Source organism: Danio aesculapii, chromosome 1, assembly GCF_903798145.1.
Source record: "Danio aesculapii chromosome 1, fDanAes4.1, whole genome shotgun sequence".
In the NCBI taxonomy this organism is placed as follows: Eukaryota; Metazoa; Chordata; class Actinopteri; order Cypriniformes; family Danionidae; genus Danio; species Danio aesculapii.
Window position 1 is genome coordinate 578,749 of NC_079435.1, and position 17,857 is coordinate 596,605.

A 17,857-nucleotide genomic window follows, 5' to 3' on the forward strand; every position below is an offset into this window, starting at 1 on the left:
AGTCTGCATGAAACGAACGTTTTTTCCCGTATTGTGATGCAGTTCCTTGACAAATGCAATATTAAATGAGTAAACAGTGGGTGTGGCCTGTTTTTTCTACTGCGAGCTGATTGGATGTAGTAAAGTAGGCGTGTCATTCAGAACGATGGGGAAAATGGTTTGGGGAGGGTTACTACAACCTAACAGAGTCCTCCTCCTCCTCACCATTTCTGTTTGTTGTCATTACGATGACAGCTGTTGGGGGCGTGGTTAAGTATGTTAGCCACGCCCAATACCTCAGACATATCTAATCAGGTTGTAGCTAGATTGGATACGTTCGCGGTTGAAAGTTAACGAGAATTATTTCGATTATTTATTAAATTTCCCATTTATTGTATTTTATTAACGTCTACCCCCACCCCAACCCTGAACTCAACCGTCACAGTAATGTAAAAACAGTAGTTGTACAGAGTATTATTTATGTTATCTATTAAATTACCCAATAAATTTTATTTTTTAAAACTTATTCCCACTCCAACCCTAAACCCAACCATCACAGTACTGTAAAATATGAATTATTATTGTTATACAGTGTCATTAAAAAATGCTGCTATAATACTGCGGATATTGCACTTGCGGCCAGCCACGTATCCGATCTACACTTTACCATCTAATCTGAGGATTTAACTGAACACAAACAGGAAGTGCATCTTCAGCTTTCAATATTAAGGGAAAACCCTTTTTTTTGTTCTTGGTGACCTGCACAGATGAATTATTCAGCACAAAACCAGCAATGTGAGCTAACAAAACCAATATGCTTAATTTTGATGACATGTAGACTTTAAAACAAGCAAAATAATCAGCCAATGGGGGTAAGCGAAATAACAAAAACAAGATTGCTGACCTCATCAGCAGATTATTTTGCTTGTCTCACTTCATTATTTCTGAAAACAAAACAATATTTTCTGCTTGTCTTGAAAATGCTTCATGATTTAAGAATGTTTAAGATATTTGAATTAGAAACAAGACGGTAAGCGCGCTTCAGCAGTGTTCGACTGGTAACCTTTGACCTCTGTGACGGTGGGAGCGTGACCCCGACAGCAGCTGCTCCCAGAGAGTGTAAGCGATTGTTTGTTTGTTTTTTTTGGCATGTAAAAGAGCTGCGGTCTCTGGCGTAAGTGTTGTCACATTCTGATAAACGTCTGACACTCATGCACAACACCACCCTGAATGAGGAGATCCTGCCGGGAAATAAAACACAGACCAAAACACAGACGAATCCGGTCAGATAGACCAAATGAGTCTGATTTAAAGGGTCAGTTCACCAAAAAAATCACATTTACTCACTGTTTACTCTCCCTCGAGTGGTTCCAAAAGTTTATTTCTTCTGTTGAACACAAAAGAAGATAGTCTGAAGAATGTTAGAAACCGGTAACCATTGACATCCATAGTAGGATTAACAAATACTATTAGAGACAATGGACCTATATATATATATATATATATATATTTAAAATGATCTCCTTTTGTGTTCGACAGAATAAAGAAACTCAAACTCAGGCTTGTGCACTGCAAAAAAAGCTTTTTTTCTGAGACTATAGATAGAAGATATTTTGAAGAATGTTTGAAATAGTAGGAAAAACAAATACCATGAAAGTCAACGCATCCAACATTCTTCAAAACATCTTCCTTTGTGCTCAACATAAAAAAAGAAACCCAAACAGGTTTATGACAACCGAAGCTTGAGTAAATGATGAGTGTTTCTGGGTGAACTGCCCCTTTAGCGGTCGGTTTTTTCTCTCAGGAGGGAAGAGATGGAGGATGTGCTGATGGAGGAGAAACTACCCGATAAGAAGAACTCTTCTCAGAAAGGACAGGAGGATGAGTGTGCTTGCATGGCAGTGAGATGAGCAGGGTGGTGTTCGGGTGACCAGGAGACAGAGACGTGGAGGAGGACGAGGCCGACACCGCCTTCATCATCATCATCATCAACATCATCTTCGATAGCAGCCGATGAAGAGGAGCGTTCTCTCTAATCCCACACTGCAAAAAATGCCCCTCTTACTGAGAGTTTTTATCTTGTTTTTAGTCGAAATGTCTTAAAACCTTTTAAATCAAGAAGCTTTTTCTAGACAAGCTGAAAATATAGTCTTGTTTTCAGAAATAACGAGTCAAAATCAAGTGTTTTTTTCAATAAAACAAGCAAAATAATTAGACAATGAGGTGAGCAAAATCATCTTGTTTTCGCTTTTAAATAAGGTTATTTTGCTGGGCACATTGGCAGATTATTTTGCCTGTTTTAAGGAAAAACTCACTTTAGTTTAGAGTTTCTAGATATTTCAACTAGAATCAAAACTTAAACTAAAATCAAAACTCAAAATAGTGTATAAAATGCTTCTATATTAAAGCATTTGTAGATATTTTGACTAGAATCAAGACTAAAAAATCTTAAACTAGTCTAGAAAACGCTTCTTGATTTAAGAATTCTTAGATATTTTGATTTGAATCACGAATAAAATTCATAAAATAGTCTAGAAAATGCTTTTAGATGTAAGAATTTTTAGATATTTAGAGTAAAATCAAGACTGAAAATCTCAAACTAGTCAATAAAATCCTTCCTAATTTTAGATTTTTTAGATATTTCGACTAGAATCAAGACTTAAACCAGTGTTAAACTAGACTCAAATCTTAAACTAGTCGAGAAAATGCTTCTAGATTTAAGAATTCTTAGATATTTAGACTAGGATAAAGACTGAAAATCTTAAACTAGTCAATAAAAACCTTCCTCATTTTAGATTTTTTTAGATATTTAGACTAGAATCCAGATTAAACCAGTGTTAAACTAGACTCAAATCTTAAACTAGTCTAGGAAATGCTTCCTGATTTAAGAATTCTTAGATATTTAGGCTAGGATAAAGACTGAAAATCTTAAACTAGTCAATAAAATCCTTCCTAATTTTAGATTTTTTTATATATTTAGACTAGAGTCAAGACTTAAACCAATGTTAAACTAGACTCAAATCTTAAACCAGTCTAGAAAATGCTTCTAGATTTAAGAACTTTTAGATATTTAGACTAGAATAAAGACTTAAACCAGTGTTAAACTAGACTCAAATCTAAACCAGTCTAGAAAATGCTTCTAGATTTAAGAATTCTTAGATATTTAGACTAGAATCAAGACAAACCAGTGTTAAACTAGACTCAAATCTTAAACCAGTCAATAAAATCCTTCCTAATTTTAGATTTTTTAGATATTTCGACTAGAATCAAGACTTAAATTAGTATTAAACTAGACTCAAATCTTAAACCAGTCTAGAAAATGCTTCTAGATTTAAGAACTCTTAGATATTTAGACTAGGATAAAGACTTAAAATCTTAAACTAGTCAATAAGATTCTTCCTGATTTAAGAATTTTTAGATATTTAGACTAGAATCATGACAAAAAAATCTCAAACCAGTCTATGAAATGCTTCTAGGTTTAAGAATTCTGAGCTGTTTCTAGTAAAACTCCTGAACTAAGATAGTCATTTTGTTGCAGTGTAGAGAATTGATCATGGTTAGCTCCATCCTGCTGCGTGGATCTCACTCAATACTTAACTTTGACCACAAAATCAGAGGAAACTATTAATTTCATCTGATTTTGTCCAGTAAGCAGTCACTCTAGAGTTGTTCTAGATATCCGCTGTGGCGTTCTGATGCTGATGCAGACGTTGTCCGCTGTGGTGGTCCTCCTCCAGATCTTGGTGTCCCGGTCACCATCGCCCTAGTCACAGACTGGTCACCAGCTGCATCTGTCCGTCGCCGTCCCCCTGTGAGGGCTGCAGTCCCAGTCGTGCCTCCTCATTGGTCCGCCGTGGCGGAGGCTGGTAGAAAGCTGAAATGTGGGCCTGGCGTCCTGCGCTGAAATACAGCTCGTCCGGCGGGAGAGTGGGGTGCGGCTCTGCCGTCAGCGCTTCGGGACTGCTGTCGGGATAGGATGAATCACGGTCCCGCGCGTACAAAGAGGCGGAGTCAGGCCCAGCTCCGCCCACATTGTCTGTAATCTCCGCCGAGAAGCTCTCTGAGTCCTCTTCGCTTTGGTAGAACACCGATTGGGCATGCTCCAGGAGGCGGGGCTTATCAGGAAGGCGGGGTTTTTCGGGTAGACGTGGTTTGTCTGGAAGGCGTGGTTTTTCTAAGGCTTTGTATAAAAGCTCCTCCTCGTCCTGTGGGGGCGGCGGTGGTGGCCGGGGCAGCGGCCTTTGTGGCGGCTCTCGATGACTTGTTGATGTCGCGTAATCTTGCCGATGCATTGTTGAATTTGTACCGTTTCCATATCGATCGGTTGAAGGACGCAAGTTGCTTTGCACCAGCTCAGAGATGATCATTTTCTCCAGCGCCGCTGCATCGGACAGATTCCGTCGTAATCCGCTGGAAGTCTCTGCCCCTCTTGGGGTCAAAAGGGCAGGGCTTACTTCTCCAGACACGCCCCCTGATCCTACAGGAACGCCCCCAAGGAGATCCGAACTCCCTCCGTGAAGTGAATAGCTGTTGTTGTAGTTTCCGTTCAGCCGAACTCCCTCCAGGCCACAGGATTCCCGACTGCGCGACAGAGTGCCCTCTGCAGGACACAGAGAGAAATGCTCAACTACATGTTTTACAAGTTTGGAAGTGTGTTCTGCTAAAAAATGCATTTCTAATTTAGATTTTTGTCTTGTTTTCTGTCCAAATATCAAAAAATTAATAAATCAAGAAGCTTTTTCTAGACAAGCAAATAATATAGTCTTGTTTTAAGAAATAATGAGTCAAAACTAGCAAACAAGCAAAATAATCTAATGTCAAAAGCAAAACCAAAGTTATATTTCTTAGCCCATTGGCAGATTATTTAGCTTGTTTTAAGGAAACTCACTTAGTTTTGACTCATTATTTCTTAAAACAAGACTATATTTTCAGCTTGTCTAGAAAAAGCTTCTTGATTTAAGAGTTTTTAGATGTTTGGACTAGAAACAAGACAAAGACTCTCAGTAAGAAAAGCATGTTTTGCAGTGTTGTCATGTTTTAAAGGTCCAGTTAGATGTGGTGTGGTTTTAGGAATGTTGCGCCGGAGCTGGATGGGCTTTTGTGTATGAATGTGTAAATATAATAATGCATATTTGGTAACTCTTTAATTTAGGTCACAATTCACGATATTAACTACTGGCTGACTATTACTGTTCATTGGGTGACACGGTGGCTCAGTGGTTAGCACTGTGGCCTCAAAGCAAGAAGGTCGCTGGTTCGAGTCCCAGCTGGGTCAGTTAGTGTTTCTGTGTGGAGTTTGCATGTTCTCCCCGTGTTGGCGTGGGTTTCGTCCGGGTGCTCCACACACATGCGCTATAGGGGAATTGATCAACTACATTAGCCGTAGTGTATGAGTGTGTGAAGGAGTGTGTATGGCTGTTTCCCAGTACTATGTTGCGGCTGGAAGGGCATCCACTGTGTAAAGCGTATGCTGGAATAGTTGGCGGTTCATTCCGCTGTGGCGACCCCTGATAAATAAGAGCGTAAGCCGAAGGAAAATGAATGAATCACTGTTCATTAGCAGTTATAAAGTTATAAGCCCCCTTTCTACCTTACTAACTATTAATAAACAGCTAATTAGCCACTTATTAAGCCAGTACTGTTAGTTAATGTTTAGTTAATACAGCGAATTGTGACCTAAAGTCTTACCATGTCTTTAAATGAGTTTAATCGCATGATGAACATGAGCGTGACTCTTTCCTAAATAACACCTACATTAGCTTGCATCTGCAGGAAGAAATCATTCAAAAACAAATGTCAGTGTTATTTACTCACCATCAGGTTATCTAAAACCTAGACATTATTTAATTCAGATGTTTTTTCTCAATTCCCAAACTCTTCTAATTGCATTTTCTGGCCCAAATTGGTCTCTTATTAATGCTAATATGCCTAAAACACTGGAGTATCTGACTGAAACTCCAGTTGGTGTGTATAAATGCTGATTTTATCTATTTTCTTCTCCAAATATCTAAAACATTTAAAATTAAGAAGCTTTTTCTAGACAAGCCCAAAATATTGCCTTGTTTTCAGAAATAATGAGTCAAAATGAAGTGAGTTTCTCCTTAAAACGAGCAAAATAATCTGCCGATTGGTCAGCAAAATAATATAGTTTTTCCTTTTGATATTAATTTGCTTTCCCCTTTGTCAGATTATTTAGCTCGTTTTAATGAAACTCACTTCATTTTGACTCATTATTTCTGGAATCATCACAACATGTTTAACTTGTCTAGAAAATACTTCTTAATTTTCAAATGTTTTAGATATTTGCGTAGGAAACAAGACAAAAACTCTGAGTAACAGACATGTTATGTGCTGTAGCATTGGTGAATGTTGTAGTTCATGCCTGCTGTGAAATGACATGTAATCTAACAGGAGGTGAAGGTGAAGAGCAGCAGTGAAATGACAGAAACACACAGAGAAAACACTGGTGTCCATACTTGAGTTTCTGAACGTGCCTGCAGATTCACAGTTCACAGAGACAGGAGGACAGGAGAGAGGAGAAACAGGTCAATACAGATGCACACAGCTACAGGAAACACAGGCTGCGTCCCAAACCACACACTCGTGCACTATTCTGCTATTCTATAGGCAATATTCACTATTAGTGCATAATTTAATAGTGCATAGTTTATAAGGGTAGAGTGTATAAGTGTATAGTGTACAGCGTATAGGTACATAGTGTATAAGTGCATAGTGTATAAGTGCATAGTGTATAAGTGCATAGTGTACAGAGATGTATAAAGTACTAGAGACCCAGACTTAAGTAAAAGTACAAGTACTCTATCAAAAAGTGACTTGAGTAGAAGTAAAAGTGCTCTTTAAGCACCATACCTAAGTGGAAGTACTAAAGTATTCAACATTTTTTGTACTTAAGTATTGCAAGTAGTTTATTTCAAAATTTACTACTCCAGTACTGAAAGTAAAAGTACAAGTATTGTGTAATGTAGTTATTAAAGAATGCAGTCAAAAGACATCATATTGTTTTGTTTATTTTAAATCTCTTTTGGGGGGCACGTCATTAAGCAGAACGAAAAGAAACATGGCTTACAATACTGTTTTTCTCTCACGCTTGAACCACAGATCTGACAGATTATAACAGCTTTAACACACACCTTTCAAAGTTGTGTGTCACAAAAACAGTCCATAATCCACTCAAAACGCTATTGAAACCCATTTTCAGAGCACAAATTACTGGTTGTAAACGCTGTAAACGAACGGTCTAATTCACTTGATTTTGATTTTATTGTAAAAAAAAAGAAAACGTGTATATTACTGTGTTAAATGAAAATCTGAAATATTTTATGGCTTATGGCTATGATTTAGTATTCAAAAATGTTTTATTTTGATTATGTTTTAATTAAATTGGTCTTAAACTTCATATTTTTATAGTATATTTATTCATTCTGGTACTTTTACCATAAACCAACATCTCAACCATTTGGTAGAGGCTGATATTTTAGAAATTATGGGATGTGTTGGGGGAAAATGTATTGATTGTGTTAACTAGCGACATTAGGAGTTAAGAAATGCAATAAATAAAAAAATTCTATTGGTTTTTTTCTTGGTGTGACAGTTAAATGGTTACTTGTAATATAATTGTGTCCTTTAATACAGCAGTAAGATATATGAACTGTACCTTTAATTTGACCCGCTCAAAGAAAACACTCTTTCTGAATGTATCAAACAAAACTCATGCACAGAAGACAGCATGAGCATTTATAGCAAATAAATTAATGTAAATATTCTCCCGCCTGCTTTTTAAACGCTGACAGGCGAGGTCTTACACCCCTTTGATTGGTTATTGTCTTCACCTTCTCAACAGAAAGGGCTGCTATCGGCTTTAGAAATGAAAGCGTTGTTCACTGATGGCGGGAAGAACAGCCGCGGTTACAGTCTATGTATGTATAATACGCGGTTATCACAGGTAATCTATAATAGACACAATGGAGAAAACTTGCACCTCATACACGCCTATGTCTGGATCCACAGGTATCGCTTTAACAGCCAAGAGGAGATGAAACTCCTTGTTACCTCACAAACAGGCCAGCGGGTCGAATGTCCAAAGTGAGAGAGGCAGAGATGGAGTCTCACAACATTTCTCTGTAGTAGTGAAATAGCGGCTCGTGTGCTGTGCCGCCTTCACTCGCCCTCGCGCCTCCGTCCTTCGCCATAGTATTGCGACACAGCACATAGGAGATAAATGACGTCAGTACGTAATAACCCGTTATGATCTATTACTGAACCGATATCGACCATTTTGACACCTCTAGTAACGAGTAACGATGCAGCTCATAAAAAATCTATCGGAGTAAAAGTATTAAACTCATCGAAAATATGTACTTAAGTAAAAGTGGAAGTAGGAGAAAAAAACAATACTCCAGTAAAGTACAGATACTGCCTTTTAGTACTTAAGTACAGTAGTGAAGTAGTTCTACTTCGTTACTATACATCTCTGATAGTGTATAAGTGCATAGTGTACAGTTTATAGTGCATAGTGTATAAGTGCATAGTGTACAGTATATATGTTCATAGTGTATAAGTCTATAATCTATAGTGTATAGTGTGCCGTTTGGGACGCAGCACCACACACAGAACATCTGTCATCTCACACACTGACCAGTGGCGTTGAAAACTGCTGGTGAGGGGGGGTTGAATGTTTCAGCCAATAGGGTGTTGTAAGGGGAGGAGCCAGAGCGGGTCTGGAGCATTGGATTGGCTAGCAGGTGATTACCCATAGTGCCTGAGGAGAAACAGCAGGATGCTTACAGAGGAGCACACACACACACACATTCAGCGCTGTGAGGGAAATACTGCCATCTGGGGGTGAAGGGTGGAAATAACTCTTTCCCTCAACGCTAATGAGATATCAGTGTATTATTAAAACAAGGAGAGCCCTAACGCATGTCCTGAGTGAGTCTGGGTCTCCGGGCAGTGAAATATGCACACGCAAACACACACACACAAACACAGACACATATATATGTGTGTGCATGTTGCTCAGTTTGTACAGCATTTTTAGGAAACCCATCTGCACTCAACTGGTGATAAAACATGAACAGTAAAATAAAGGTCAAATTAAAGCAGAGGCTTGATTCTTTATATTCTTATGGTTCTGTATATGTATATATATATACAGTACAGACTAAAAGTTTGGACACACCTTCTCATTCTAAGAGTTTTCTTTATTTTCATTGTAGATTCACACTGAAGACATCAAAACTATGAATGAACACAAGTGGAATTATATACATAACAAAAAATTATTGTTATTAATACTATTATATCGGCGCAATAGCCTAGTGGGTAAGCGCGTCAACATATGGTGCAGTAGCAAGTCAGGGCGTCCCGAGTTTGAATCCTGGCTCGAGGACATTTCCCTATCCTACCCCCCTCTCTCTCTCCAACTTCGCTTCCTGTCTAAATACTGTCCTATCTAATAAAGTCAAAGAGGCTAAAAATAAATCTTTAATTAATACTATTATTATTAATATTAATACAATTATTATTATTATTATTATTATTATTATTATTGTTAATACTATTATTAATATTATTATTATTAGTATTATTATTATTATTATTATTACAATTATTATTATTACTATTATTATTATTATTAATACTATTATTATTATTATCATTAATACTATTATTATTATTAATAATACAATTATTATTATTGTTATTGTTATTATTATTATCATTATTATTATTAATACAATTATTATTATTATTATTATTATTATTATTATTATTATTATTAATACAATTATTATTATTATTATTATTATTATTATTATTATTATTATTAATACAATTATTATTATTATTATTATTATTATTATTATTATTAATATTATTATTATTAATAATACTAATAGTTATAAAAGCAACAATGACTGGAGTAATAATTTCATTTGAAACATACAATAAGTAATAAATAAGTATTTAATAAATAAGTATTTAACAATTTTAGCCTATTTTTACATTTAATAAATGCTGCTTTGATGAACAGAATAATTTTCTTTAAATTATTAAATAAAATTAATAATAAGAAAACAGACCGCAAATGTTTGACTGGTAGTTTATATTAGATTAGAAGAATTGATTATTCTTAAATTTATGTGAAAATCTTCCAAAATTAAACAAAAAACATTGTCGGGAAGAGTTAAAAATCTCCAAAGATCTTGAACTCTTGTGCCAAAAGCAGCTATCAAATAAATAAAACACCACTTCAAATAAAGAGTAAAGTTTTCATCATATTATGCTTTAAATACTAAGATTTTCTTATTAAAGTTTATTTTTTAAGATTTTGGAATAATTTCAGTGTTATCTGTAATGTAAAGCTAAAAACGTTTCTATTTTTATACAGTTATTCATATTTCCTGTGATATTAGAAACGTTTGCAACAGACACATCATGTTTATTTGACATTCGCTGCATTTAAACTTCATATTTACTAATATTATTCAGTGTGTGTGTGTGTTCTTCATCTCAGTTCAGTGTGTGTGTGTGTGTGTTCACCTCGGGTCAGGGTGGGTGTGTTGTTGATCTCTGCAGCCATGAAGGACGACTCTGTCTGACGCCGCACCGTGTCGTTCCACATCCTCCTGATGCGGCTCTACACACACACACACACACACACACATGCCACAGGTGTGTATTCTGTGCAGTTTTAGTACGTCTGTCAGTGTATCTCTGTGTGTGGGCGTTACCTGTCTCTGTGCAGGCGCGTGCCGTGATTGGCTGCCACCATAATATCGGTTGTTTCCCCGGTGGGCGGAGCTCTTGAGAGAACCATGTGAACCAGTGGAGGAGGCGTGGCCACAGCAGGGTGATTGACGCAAACACTTGCTGTATTCTTTCTGCACCTGTTAAACACACGACGACGTTTACAACCAGACAAAGCAGAGCTCCACATTAGAGGATGAGTTCACACAGTTACACACCATACTATTGTGTCAAACATGTCACAAACACACACACACACCAATGACAAAACACACTTATACACACATACATACCCACACACATACATACATACTCACACACATGCACTTAAATATACATACACACACACATGCATGCACACATACACACTTGCACACATGTGCTCTCACACACACACACCCACATACATACATACACACCCATGCACATACATTCTCACGTACATATCCAAACACATGCACACTCTCTCACACACACACACACACACACACACACACCTTCTTCTGCAGGGCGCAGTGCAGCAGGAAGATGAACATGCCGTGCAGAGCGTTGAAGGAGGTGAAGAGATACGCCATCACCACACTGTTATCATTGATGAAGAGCAAACCGAAGATCCACGTCAGAGACACCAGCAGGAGCAGCGTCACAGAGCTGACCGTCCAGCATCTGCACACACACACACGCACACACACACACACACACACACACACACACACACACACACACACACACACACACAATTAGTGTTTACCTTTACATCAAAACATAATGCAGTTCTGAATGTGCCTCACACAGGTGAGTGGGTTTGACAAACCACCTGAAGAAACACTCTTCTCCCCATAGCACCACACACTTTACTCAAACTCCAGCTGACAAGAACTCAATAAGGAAACAGCCGACAGCAGTCTGCAGGAACACTTTGATTGACATTCTCCCTCTATTTCATCAGAGGGGGAAAGCCCCGCCCACTAGTGCCCATCTCATTAGCATAAACAGCAGCCCTGAGTGAGAAGCAGCCGTCTGTCCATTAGCCATTAGAGTGTTTGAGCTGCTGAAGATAATGTCAGCATAGACTAAGAGGATTATAGAGCGACAGGAGTGACATAGACTGACAGAAGCATGAGGCCAAGGGCGTAGGTTTGCACTTGACATTGGTGGGGACGGGTCAATCAAACAATATATATAATAGTTAATGCACACATAAAATAGTGTGGTAAACAATCTGACAAAATAGTTGAAAATATTTGTTGGTACATCAAAAAGCGTGGTTATGATAACCAGGCTAACCCAGCAAAAAAGTTCTTAAAATGTCACTAAAATGCTATATTTACAACTCATAATTAAATAAAAAAACAGGCAAATCACTGCAAAAGGAAATGGCTGGGATCATACTTTAGCTTCATACTTCATACATACCCTGATCATACTTTCAGGGCATATTATTCACAGACTATCAGTCTGTGATATAGCGCTAGACTGCCTCACGAGCATTAACAGCATTATCTTGATGGACTTATTCACTAGCGAACTTGCGTTTACAGCAGGGGTCACCAAACTTGTTCCTGGAGGGCCGGTGTCCTGCAGATTTTAGCTCCAACCCTAATCAAACACACCTGAATGAGCTAATCAAGGTCTTACTAGGTATACTTGAAACACCCAGCCAGGTGTGTTGAGGCAAGTTGGAGCTAAACCCTGCAGGGATACCGGCCCTCCAGGACTGAGATTGGTGACCCCTGGATTACAGTATGTGACTTACACTTTCGTTGGAAAAAGCACCTTATGCGATTTTGCTGCTGTCATCCTTACTTGTGTGTCACCCAACACATCATACTCTAGCACTGGGAAAAAAACAATCCACCGGGTTTGGCGCTGCTTGTATCTGAAGGCAGCCACAGCCTCTCATGTGATAGTAAGAGAAGGGAACAGCCAATCAAAATGTCCGTATGCGTTTTGGGGGCGGGAGGACTCAAGGAGAGAACTTGATTTAACCCTTTTTGTGTGTCGAGGTCTCTATGGTCTAATGTTGACAGCGTGATTTTTTTAAAGTGGATTAGATTATTAGTGGGGACATTTCTACAGTCGGTGGATATTGGTGGGGACGGGTCACCTCAGTCCACCCTAAATCTACGCCCCTGCATGAAGCACACACTGACCAATGTCAACATGCAGATCTGATGAGCACTGAGAACACAGCTAGTGCTGTTTTACAGCTGTCACTCTGTGCTCTTACTTGATGTTGTCGAATCGGCTGGAGTCGGGTTTGAGGACGGTGGAGTGACGGAGCATCCGGTGCACCGTGATCACCAGCACCGCCAGATTCAGCTGAACAGCAGAAGAAGAAGAAGAAGAAGAGAACGTTACTATTACTATATACAGATGAAGTCAAAATCATTGGATCTCCTCTGCATTATTATTTTAATTACTTCCCAAATGATGTTGAACAGAGTCAGGAATTTCTCACAGTATTTCCTCTAATATTCTTTCTTCTGGAGAAAGTCTTATTTGTTTTATTTCAGCTAGAATAAAAGCAGTTTTTAATAGTTTTAAAGCCATTTTAAGGTCAATATTATTAGCCCCCTTCAGCAATATTAGTTTTGGATTGTCTCCAGAACAAACCACTGTTATACAATGACTTGCCTAATTACCCTAACTTTACCCTAATTACCCTAGTTAAGCCTTTACATGTCACTTTAAGCTGAATACTAGTGTCTTGAAGAATATCAGAATTTGCCAGAAAGAAAGAAACTAATAAAAGTCTCGAACCATTCAAGTGAGAGCAAATGATGAGGAAATGTTCATTTTTTAATGCACTGTCCCTTTAAATGAGCCTCACCAGAATAACAAGGGAAGCGGGGCCGATGAACGTCCAGATGAAGTAATTATCCACCCTCAGCCAGCATCTGCACAACACAAGAGATGAGTTAGCGGCTCAAACATACTAGTTATGGGAAGTTTGGATCCTTTTACTGACTCTGACCTTGAACTCTGAGATGAACGAATCTATTTTCAAGAAATATCATTAAAGTAAGATGCTTTCAACACATGCACAAGTAGAGCAAACGTTGATCACACTACAACGAAATCAGAACTAGAATGCTATAAGAAAGAGACAATAATCCTTCATTTTTTTACCTGTTTCCAGTTGCATGAAAGTCCTAAAGTAATTAAACTTAAGGGTGTCCCTGAGGGGGGAAATCCCTGAGGCATGTTATTTTATTAAGATGTGCTATCGACACGCTGTGCATACTAGTTTGTTTATTAAATGGCTTGATTAAATTATTATCTATGTTTTTACAACCCTGCAAGTCTATCTAAAACATTTTTATTTGGGTGAGGGTTCATGGGAGTATGCCCAGCCGGTCCACATGTGTTTTGTGGACTTGGAGAAGACATTCGAGCACATCCCTCGGGCATTCTGAGGACGGTGCTGTGGGAGTTTGGGGTCAGAGGCGCTCTGTTAAGGGTCGTCTCGTTCCTGTATGAACAGAGTAGGAGTCTGGTTCACATTGCCGGCAATAAGTCAGACTTGTTTCCAGTGCATGTTGGACTCCGGCAGGGCTGCCCCTTGTCACCAATTCTGTTCATCATTTTTATGGACAGAATTTCCTTGGGCTGGATGGGGTCCGGTTCGGGGACCACAGGATTTCATCTCTGTAATTTGCAGACGATGTTGTTCTGTTGGCTTCATCGAACATGGATCTTCAGCATGTACTGGGGTGGTTTGCTGCCGAGTGTGACGCAGCTGGGATGAGAATCAGCACCTCCAAGTCTGAGGCCATGGTGCTCCACCGGAATAAGGTGGTTTGCCATCTCCAAGTTGGAGGAAAGTCCTTACCCCAGGTGGAGGAGTTCAAGTATCTCAGGGTTTTGTTCACGAGTGAGGGACAGATGGAGCGTGAGATTGACAGGCTGATTGGTGCAGCAGCAGCAATAATGCGGTTGATGTATCAGTCCAATGTGGTAAAGAAGGAGCTGAGCTGAAATGCAAAGCTCTTGATTTACCGCTCAATCTACGTTCCTACTCTCACCTACGGTCATGAGCTTTGGGTCTGACTGAAAGGACAAGATCTCGGATACAATCGGCCGAAATGAGTTTCCTTCACAGGGTAGCAGGGTGCACCCTTATAGATAGGGTGAGGAGCTCTGTCACCCGGGAGGAGCTCAGACTAGAGCTGCTGCTCCTCCATCGAGAGAAGTCAGCCGAGGTGGCTCAGGCATCTGTTTCGGATGCCTCCTAGATGCCTACCTAAGGTATTCCAGGCATGTCCCACCGGGAGGAGGCCTCTGGGAAGACCCAGGACTTGCTGGAGGGATTATGTCTCTCGGCTGGCCTGAGAACGCCTTGAGATTCCCCAGGAGGAGCTGGAGAGTACTGTGGTCCTTTCATGAGACTAAAGCAGACGAAAATAATATTTTTATTTGGGTGAGAATGCTTGCATTTTGAGTGTCATTTGCTCATTCAAGGGAGCTTGGGTTCTTAAATTGGTTAAGGGAAATGGTTACTAAGGACTTTGTAGCAACGGTTAAGGGAACACTTTGATTTTTAAGGGGAAATACTTTATGGCAGCCTTAGGTTTTAGTTCTTGCAACCCAAGTTTTACTGATAGTACCCATAACCTTCAAACCAAGGGACGTCTTAGATTAAGGACTTTCATGCAACCAGGCACTGGTGTTCTGTCTATGATTAGCTCAAGTCTTCACGTTTGAGTCGTTGTTTCTTGTGACACAGACAGACTCCTGTAAGATTAACCAATGCACACAGTCTCAGTGATAAACACACATGAGTAGTTCGGCTTTTGAGTCTTGGGTTTTTGAGTCGTTCGTTCATTACAAGTTCACACTTAGATATTGCTTGACAATAATAGCAGGTTTGATATGCTGTTCCGGGAGAGAACGCTGAGCTCGGAGATAACTGAGCCCAGGGCTCCCGCCTGGTCAATGAGTATGTAAGGGGCTCCAAGATCAGGTAGTTCTCGAGAGCTCCCCCTGGTAAAGACTCGTCACAATAAAGATTCATTCTATATGAAGGAATCATTTAAGAAGGACCCATGTGGAGCGCAGACTCACGCTTTGGCTCCTCCGTAGCTCCTGTAGTCGATGGCTGTAGAAATGGCCACCACCAGGGTGGGGAAACCGTATGCAGAGAGGTAGTAATACTTCCTTCGAGAAGTCTCGCTTTCGAACACCTCCACCATCAACACATACAGCTGCACCGTCTCCATGCAGAGCCAGCAGAAGACGGAGAGCAGGAAGAAGTGCAGGAGACCTGCCAGAACTGGACACACCACCTGCACACATACACAGAAATACACACACACAGAAATGCACATTTTATAAATAATCAGATAAGGCGACGCAGTGGGTAGTGCTGTCGCCTCACAGCAAGAAGGTCGCTGGTTCGAGCCTCGGCTGGGTCAGTTGGTGTTTCTGTGTGGAGTTTGCATGTTCTCCCGTGTTGGCGTGGGTTTCCTCTGGGTGCTCCGGTTTCCCCCACAGTCCAAACACATGCGCTATAGGTTAATTAGGTAAGCTAAAATGTCTGTAGTGAATGAGTGTGAATGACTGTGAATGGATGTTTCCCAGTGATGGGTTGCGGCTGGAAGGGCATCAGCTGTGTAAAAACGTGCTTGATAAGTTGCCGGTTCATTCCCCTGTGGCAACCCCTGATTAATAAAGAGACTAAGCCAAAAAGAAAATGAATGAAAATATTTAGATAATCTTAGAAAGTCTGGATTAGTCTGATCAAGTCTGGTTTATTTTGATATGGTTTGGTTTAATCTGATTAAGTCTGACTTTTTCTGTTGGCTCAGTCTGGTTATGTCTGATATAGTTTGGTTTGCTTTAGTGTGATAAAGTCTGGTTTGATCTGATATGGTCTGGTTCACACTAAAGTCTGGTTTAGTCTGATAAAGTCTGGTTTGGTCTGAAAAAACGAAAAATCTGGTTTAGTCTGATAGTCCGCTGATGTCTGGTTTAGTATGCTAAAGTCTAATTTGGTTTGATAAAGTCTTGTTGGGTCTGATAAAGTCTGGTTTAGTCTGATAAAATCTGTTTTAGTCTGATAAAATCTGGTTTGGTTTGATTAAGTCTGGTTTAATCTGTTAAAGTCTGGTTTAGTCTGATAAAGTCTGGTTTAGTCTGATAAAATCTGGTTTAGCCTGATAAAATCCGGTTTAATCTGATAAAATCTGATTTAGTCTGATAAAGTTTGGAAGTCTGATTACTAAAGTCTAATTTGGTTTGATAACGTCTGGTTGGGTCTGATGAAGTCTGGTTTAGTCTAATAAAGTCTGGTTTAGTCTGATAAAGTCTGGTTTGGTTTGATTAAGTCTGGTTTAGTCTGATAGAATCTGGTTTAGCCTGATAAAGTCCGGTTTAGTCTGATAAAATATGGTTTAATCTGATAAAATCTGGTTTAGTCTGATAAAGTCTGGATTAGTCTGATAAAGTCTGGATTAGTCTGATAAAATCTGGTTTAGTCTGATAAAGTTTGGAAGTCTGATTACTAAAGTCTAATTTGGTTTAATAACGTCTGGTTGGGTCTGATGAAGTCTGGTTTAGTCTAATAAAGTCTGGTAAAAATTTGATAAAGCCTAGTTTGGTTTGATAAAGTCTGGTTTGGTTTAATATGGTTTGGTTTAGTCTGGTAAAGTCCGGTTTTGTCTGTTGGCTTAGTGAGGTTACGTCTGATGAAGATTGGTTTGGTTTGTTGCAGTGTGATAAAGTCCAGTTTGATCTCATCTCTAGTCTCCTAAAGTCTGGTTTGGTGTTACAGTCTGGTTTCATCTGTTAAACTCTGGTTTGGTCTGAGAAAGTCTTGTTTAGTCTGATAAACTCTGGTTTAGTCGGATAAAGATTAGTTTTGTTAAAGTCTAGTTTAATCTAATATGGTCTAGTTTAGTCTGCAAAAGTCTAGATTGCTTTAATTTAGTGTAGTTTAGTCTGATTCAGTCTAGTCTGATGTGGTTTAGTCTGGTCCTGCTGGACTGACCGTGTAGTGTGTCTTGTCCATGCCGATGAGAAAGAGGAGCTGTGAGATGAAGAGTGTGAGGCACAGGTTCTTGTGGATGGTGGTGCGGTCACTCTGAAGGCCCCGCAGGCAGCAAAA

General features: G+C 39.3%; 1 protein-coding gene across 3 annotated transcripts in view; it reads right to left on the reverse strand.

Annotated features, from left to right (window-relative positions):
• Window positions 1-3,124: 3,124 nt before the first annotated feature.
• Window positions 3,125-17,857, reverse strand: part of LOC130221811 (adhesion G protein-coupled receptor L1-like) — a 59,289-nt gene continuing 44,556 nt past the window's right edge. The window contains exons 16-25 of one of the 3 annotated variants that reach the window (XM_056454410.1): window positions 17,741-17,857; window positions 15,817-16,037; window positions 13,583-13,649; window positions 12,980-13,071; window positions 11,247-11,415; window positions 10,734-10,889; window positions 10,543-10,639; window positions 8,636-8,758; window positions 6,456-6,473; window positions 3,125-4,579 (exon numbers count right to left, since the gene is read on the reverse strand). The exon at window positions 17,741-17,857 is cut by the window's right edge and continues 93 nt beyond it. In XM_056454410.1, the coding sequence (XP_056310385.1) occupies window positions 3,747-4,579; window positions 6,456-6,473; window positions 8,636-8,758; window positions 10,543-10,639; window positions 10,734-10,889; window positions 11,247-11,415; window positions 12,980-13,071; window positions 13,583-13,649; window positions 15,817-16,037; window positions 17,741-17,857 (1,893 nt within the window). In that variant the 3' untranslated portion in view covers window positions 3,125-3,746. The remainder of the gene's footprint in view (window positions 4,580-6,455; window positions 6,474-8,635; window positions 8,759-10,542; window positions 10,640-10,733; window positions 10,890-11,246; window positions 11,416-12,979; window positions 13,072-13,582; window positions 13,650-15,816; window positions 16,038-17,740) is intronic. The other 2 variants (XM_056454417.1, XM_056454426.1) reach the window with 2 other exon arrangements.